Raw genomic sequence first — 6,627 nt, 5'->3', positions numbered from 1 at the left:
CTTTTTGGTCGCTCTTTGATCCCGAGAGGTTCGCAACTGGTTGAGGAAGAATAGTTGAGAATTTTCACTTTGACCACTCAATTGGTTAGTTGATTTCAGGTTTCGAGCACAAAGTCAAAGCAATCACTGCTTATAAGTGCTTTCAACACTGTCTCATTCGAAAAGCTACAATTGATCTTGTGCACATGTAGGGTGCTAGAGACATTTTTAACCAAGGAATGAACATCATGTGCTAATGTGAGAGATCAAAACACTATTTCTTTGTGTATGTAAATAGCATGCGGCCGCTTTCCGCTCTCTCTTTTTTTTCAAACAGAATTTCCTTTGATGTCAGAACTAAGACCTCTAATGCTCGAGAAAAATTCATTTCCGGTTTTTGTGATATCCATGGTAGGTTAGGTAGATTGAAAGAAGATGGAGGTAGCACACCAGGCTCAAACAATTAGGCAGTCCTGAAGGTGGCAAGGAGGGAAGGAGCCCATTGAGATGATAGGCAAGGTTCGGCAACGACATAAAGGTAGCAATCCAGTTCAACAGTTCATTATAACAAATTATGACACGCTAGATGTCAAATGCAGAAACAAAACAAACAAAGGTTAGATTGGGGGGGGGGGGGGGGGGGGGGTTCAAAGAGGCCGTGCGACCACCACAAACCAAATGCATAATCCGATGAAGGCAAATGAATATTTCAACTCATATTTCCTACTAACTTCCAACATACATTTGGGTAACTGTGTCATACATCTCCATCCCTATCTCGTGCCAAACAATTTTCAGTTTCAAAATTTTCACTTGGCAGAAGAAGTGTTGTAGCCTACAGCCGACAAAATTATTTTTTTTCGAAACGGATCAGCCGACAAAATTATTGATTTTTCCGCATTCACTTATAGTTGGACCAGTACTCGGAGACGAGCTTAAAGAATGACGAGTCCTCATTTTCCATCAGCCTCGATGGCCTGTCGTACTCTATAAGCTTACCTGCAACAAAGAAGTTATTTTGTCCATTGGTAAATATATATCCCCGGCATAATTTTAGTAGCGCGTAGAGGCAGATGCTTATACCGTAGGAAAGAACCATGACCATATCACTGTCTGTGACGGTGGGAACCCTGTGTGCTATGGTGATCACCGTGCACCCTGAGAACTCCTGCTTGATGACCCTCTGCAGGATGGCGTCGGTGGCCGAGTCGATCGACGCCGTCGCCTCGTCGAGGACCAGGATCCTGTTCCTGCTGAGGAGGACGCGCGCGAGGCAGAAGAGCTGCCGTTGCCCCGCGCTCCAGTTCTCTCCGTCATCGCTCACTGAAGATGCAAAGACAAGCCTATCACATTTCGGGCATGCTTCATTTCATACAGTAGTAAGTACTTTAGGACTAAAGATCATTGTCTCACCTGGTGCCTCAAGAAGTTCAGGAAGGACACTGATCGTCTTCTTCAACTGGCACTTATCCAATGCCTGTGAAAGACCAGCGTGTCAGGATCAGGATCAGCAAATGTGTCCCCAACAAAGACCGATGGTAGTAGGTGAAAATACTGGAACTGATGTAGATTTCAGAATATGGTAAATTGTGGCTAGACCTCCCAGATATCCTGATCTGTATACAGGCCCAGAGGATCGACGTTGCTCCGTACGCTGCCCCTGAAAAGCGTTGGCTCCTGAGGAATGATGCTGAGTTTCATCCTAAGGTCCTTCAGTCCTATGGTGCAAATGTCGACATCGTCGATGAGAATTCGCCCGCCGGAGGGGTCGATGAGGCGGAACAACGCGCTCAGGAGAGTGGTCTTCCCGCTCCCGGTTCTTCCAACAACTCCAATCTTGTTTCCAGCTGCAAATGTGCAAGTGATCCCGCGCAAAACCGTAGGCGCATTTTCGCGATACTTGACCTGAAAAACATGGTATGACACTTTAGAATGTCAGATGAATGAGCTGGTTGTCTCTTGAGTTTCAGTTTCTTACTCTCAAGTTCTCCAGATTTATCTTTCCTTCAGATGGCCATGAAGGAGCAGGCCTTCTGTCACTGATGATAGCCGGAGGCTCAGATGGTAGATTCATGAACTGTTTGATTCTCTCCACTGATATCATATAATTCTCCAGATTTGAGTAGAATCGTGTCAAGAACACTTGCGCAGAAGAAAGCGTCAAGGCATATGAGAGGCATAGCCCAAGAAATCCTGAAAAAAATGCCAAGGGAAGACTTGAGTGGCACACCATATTTCTGCACATTATATGAAGTACTCAGCCCTGAATAATATTCACCTGGAGCAACTGATCCTGCCGGTAGCATAACGAGAAGAATGGACGATGTAACAATGACCAAGATTTGCATCGCCTCGACACGCAGAAGCACCCACTCTAGCGCTGCATTTGTGTAGAAGAACATTGTCGCATCCATGTCGATGAGCTGAAGATTTTTCTGAATGAACCTATTTGTCGCCGCAAAGGCCCTTATGGTGACCACTCCGAGCATCGATTCAGCGGCATAGTGCATCACGGGCGCCTTTGTGGTACCGTTGATCCTCACCAACTCTCTGGCGGAGGCAATGTAGTATCTCTGCAACAACAGTAGCATTGTTCACACATTGGATCTGCTGCACAAGAAGATGAATGCAGGGTTCTTTCATGGTGCTCACCTGAATGTACAGAACACCAATTACAGCAGGCACGGCAACCAGAACGACTTGCCATGTAACCATGATCATTACCACCACGGTTGCCGCCACCTCAACCGTGCCGGATATCACAAAGGTCATCGTAAACGGGATGTCGAAGTCCAAGATGCACAAATCCGACGAAGCCTGCATAAAAATGCACAATTAACGGTGCACAAACTCAGACTGCAAATCTGCAGTAACATCGGCATATACAAGTATGGCTGAAAAAGTTGTGTTAATATGTACACATACCCGGGTCATGATCCTCCCGGTCGGGGTAGAGTCGAAGAACAGCATGGGGGCCTTGAACACAGAATCCATGAAACCGGAGAAGAACTCCCTCGACGCCTTGAGGCCGAAGTGAGCGGCAACAAGGCTCCTCACGTAGGCAAACAGGCAGCTGGCGGTCGTCATCACCGCGTAGACTCCGACGACGATCCCGACGCTGAACCGACGGCTCTGGATCGTCGCCGCGAGCCAGTAAGTCGCGAGGTATTGCAGGGCGACGAACACGCACTGTGTGAGTACTATGAGGACGAGGAGGAACCAGCCCCTGGACACTGACACGTAGTCCTTGTATGTTTTCAGCCCGGCTCCTCCCAGCTCCCTCTCCTCCTCCTGTGTCAGCTGGACCGACGGCAGGTTGCCGGTGGAGATCTCCGCGTCGCTGCCCTGCTGCTGGAGCCTTGGCTGTTGGTACTGAACCATGGCTCCTTCGTTGGATACATTGGAGTCCAACGTTGTTTTTGAGTCCTGGTGAGCGTTGACAAGCTGCTCGAACGCCGTGCCGAACTGCAGGAGCTCCTCGTAGGTTCCCTCCTGCGTTATCTCGCCCTTCTCCATGACCTAACATGAACAAGATGGTGACTGTCAGACAGTGCCATCTATGGTGGTAAGTTTTGTGCAGACAGACAGAGAGGAAACCTACCAAAATCCTGTCAACCTTGGAGAGGAACTCAACTTGATGCGTTACGAGAATGACCGTCTTGTCCTCGAGCGCCGCCATGACACAATCCTGCAACGACAAAGTGGCTGTCACGTCCATGAAAACGATCTGTAACCGTGGCATTGGCAATGAGGTTTGAGAAGGAGAAGAGTCTTCCTGACATTGAAGAGGGTGGCGGCGGTGTGCGCGTCGACGGCGCTGAAAGGGTCGTCGAGGAGGTAGACGTCGGCGTCGCTGTAGACGGCCCTTGCGAGCTGGATCCTCTGCTTCTGCCCGCCGCTCATGTTGAGGCCCCTCTGCCCGATCTCCGTCAGGTCGCCGTGCGGGAAGTTCTCCATGTCCTTGTCCAGCGCGCAGCACTTGAGGGCCCTCTCGTACTCCGAACTCCTCATCGGCCTCCCGAAGAGGATGTTGTCGCGCACCGTACCGCTCTGGATCCACGACGTCTGGGACACATAGGCCACCGAGCCACTCACGGCCACCTGAATGAAGAAGATGAAAAATACATGTCAGAGAACATCGGTATGTGCAAGGAAATTGGTTCAATGCACGTACTGATCCGGACATTCTTGGGATCTCGCCGAGCGTCGCGCACAGCAACGACGATTTTCCAGCGCCGACAGGCCCGCAGACGGCGATCTTCTGCCCGTGCGTGGCGGTGATGTTGATGTCTTTCAGGGTTGCGGTGCCCTTGCTGGGCTCCCAGCTGAAGACGCCGTGGTGCACGTCCAGGCAGCTCCTGTCGGACGCCGGTGCCCTGTCCACGGCGTCGTCTTGGAACTCATCCTCGGTGAGGAACTTCCCGATGCGGTCCAGCGACACCTTGACCTGGATCATGACGGACATCACCTCGGGCAGCATCCTCATGGGCTCCGACACGACGCGCATGGTGGCGAGGACGGTGAACACCACGCCGGCGTCCAGGGGCGCGCTCTGGACCGCGGCCGTGCCCGCCAAGACCACGGCGGAGATCACCGTCGGCGACACCCAGTAGAGCGCGCTGCCGTAGGCCTTCTTGAGCTGCGTCTCGCCGAGCCACCGCACCTCGGCGTCGCGCAGCCGCTGCACCGTGGCCCTGAACTTGTCCTCCCACGACTGCAGCTTCACGATCTTCATGCTGTGCAGCACCTCCGCCGTGGCGCGCTGCCGCTCGTCCTGCGCCTGCATGAACCTCGACTGGTACTGCTGCAGCATCCTGGCGAAAGGCACGTTGAGCACGCCGCAGATGGCCACGGGGGCCAGCGCGGGGAGCGCGCCGGCGCCCACGATCCAGAACAGGAGCGCGATGGCGAGGACGAGCTGCACCGGCATGCTCCATCCCAGGTGCAGCCAGTACGGGAACTCGCCCAGCCGGTACGCGTCCACGGCGATGTAGTTGGCGATCTCGCCGGACGAGTGCCGCCCCCGCCCCTCGCTGGACAGCCGCAGCTGCTTCTCGAAGACGGCGGCCATGAGGGCGGAGCGCATGCGCATGCCCAGCCGCCTCGACCCGAAGAACCAGTGCCTCTGCGACAGCGACTCCACCAGCTTCATGGCCAGAAGGCCGGCGACGAGCGCGGCCCCGGTGCCAAGATCCCGCTCCTTCTCCTGCCGATCGGAGTACGACACGAAGCAGTACAGCATCACCGGCGACGCGGCGAAGGACAGTGTGCGTAGCAGCGTGTAGAGCGCCGTCAGGAGCAGCTCCTTCTTGTGGCACTCGGCGAGCACCCGGAGCACGAGGTTGCTCGTTTTATGCGACTCCCCCCTCCGTCGATGCCACTCGCCGAGGAACTTACGGCACGCCTCCGCCGCCGCGTCGTCGGCGTCGAGCGGCGGGATGTCGCCGAGGCCCAGCGGCTTGGAGTACCCAAGGCGCAGGAGCGAGTCCATCCACGTGAACGTCAGGCGGCTGAAGACCCCGGCCTCGCCGAACGCCGCCCGCCTCTCCCCGCCCCCCGCCGCAAGGAGAGGCTCGGACTCCGCGCCGCCTCCATCGCCGGCGGCGAGGCTTCTGTAAACTCGGATCGCGCTCAGCAGAAGCAAGAAGCCCACGGCCCACGACATCACGTCAAGAACTCCCAGATTTCCACCCGTCACAGTCTTCTCCAAACAGTTGGCCGTGATGAGAACAGCGTCCACCGCCCACCACGCCACCGCCAGAGCTCCGGAGAGCCTCGTCGGACGGACGACCAAGGAGACCGACAAGGACACCCACACAAAGCCTCTAACGAAGAAGAGCAGTGCTCCGTGGGGAGAGGAGCCCCATGCTCCCAGTCCCAGGCAGACGCACGCAATGCCAAGAAGCGCGCAGCAGGGGGAAGCCACAGCGCACGGAAATGGAAGCTCTCTCGCCCTGACGACCCTGAACTCCCTCTTGCAAGCGGCGATCAGCAGGCTCGAGACATAGACGGCCAAGAGAAGAAGGTTCACGAGATCGATTAGCATCGTCTGGCTGATGAAACACAGGGAACCCAGCTCCAGAGCGAGATCTCCTCCTCCTTGGCCTTGGCAGGCTGCTGATGATGCAAGCAAATACTCCGGTGTTCTACCTGCAACCATCGTAAACTGTGAGATATCACAGGCATGGAGGAACTCTAGGGAATGAGATCATGGCACGAAACTAATGGAGGCGAGATTTGGCGGAGATCGAGGGCTGGCGTTGACTACCTCGCTCCATTCGCCGCTTCCTCGAGAATAAGCTTGAGCTTCACGAGGATTCGAGGAACCAAACAAAGATAAAAATGATTTTGTCCTGCGTGTCGGAGGTTGCAGGGAGGAGGTGGAGTTTTATGAATCGTGTTCCCTGCTTCAGCACTAGTACTATGTCAGTGGCGCCGTGCTAACTGCCACGCTGGTCCCACTGGATCCACTCCACTGGTAAGTGAGCGGCCGCGAAGATATTGTGGACGAAGGTTTGGTTGGTTGGACGTGCAGACTCAGCACGGCAGCGACGAACAAGACAAATGACAAGCGACGGAAAGGAAAGGAAAACAAGCGGCAAGACAAACAAGACGCGAGCTATTCTTTTGTTTTTTGCTTCGGAAAAG

At 54.4% G+C, this 6,627-nt stretch overlaps 1 protein-coding gene across 1 annotated transcript; it reads right to left on the bottom strand.

Annotated features, from left to right (window-relative positions):
- Nucleotides 1-670: 670 nt before the first annotated feature.
- LOC125543750 (ABC transporter C family member 8-like) lies at nucleotides 671-6,403 on the bottom strand. Its single transcript, XM_048707214.1, has 12 exons — nucleotides 6,248-6,403; nucleotides 4,154-6,129; nucleotides 3,760-4,080; nucleotides 3,581-3,667; nucleotides 2,905-3,498; nucleotides 2,632-2,796; nucleotides 2,258-2,552; nucleotides 1,958-2,172; nucleotides 1,579-1,884; nucleotides 1,393-1,456; nucleotides 1,063-1,302; nucleotides 671-978 (listed from the first exon to the last, which is right to left on the bottom strand). The coding sequence occupies exons 1-12, from the start codon at nucleotides 6,255-6,257 to the stop codon at nucleotides 881-883; spliced, it is 4,371 nt and encodes a 1,456-aa protein (XP_048563171.1). The 5' UTR covers nucleotides 6,258-6,403; the 3' UTR covers nucleotides 671-880.
- Nucleotides 6,404-6,627: the final 224 nt, after the last annotated feature.

This window comes from Triticum urartu, chromosome 3 (genome assembly GCF_003073215.2).
Source record: "Triticum urartu cultivar G1812 chromosome 3, Tu2.1, whole genome shotgun sequence".
Lineage (NCBI taxonomy): Eukaryota > Viridiplantae > Streptophyta > Magnoliopsida > Poales > Poaceae > Triticum > Triticum urartu.
Note: the sequence above shows the minus strand (reverse complement) of the source record. Positions and strands in the feature narration are given on the sequence as shown.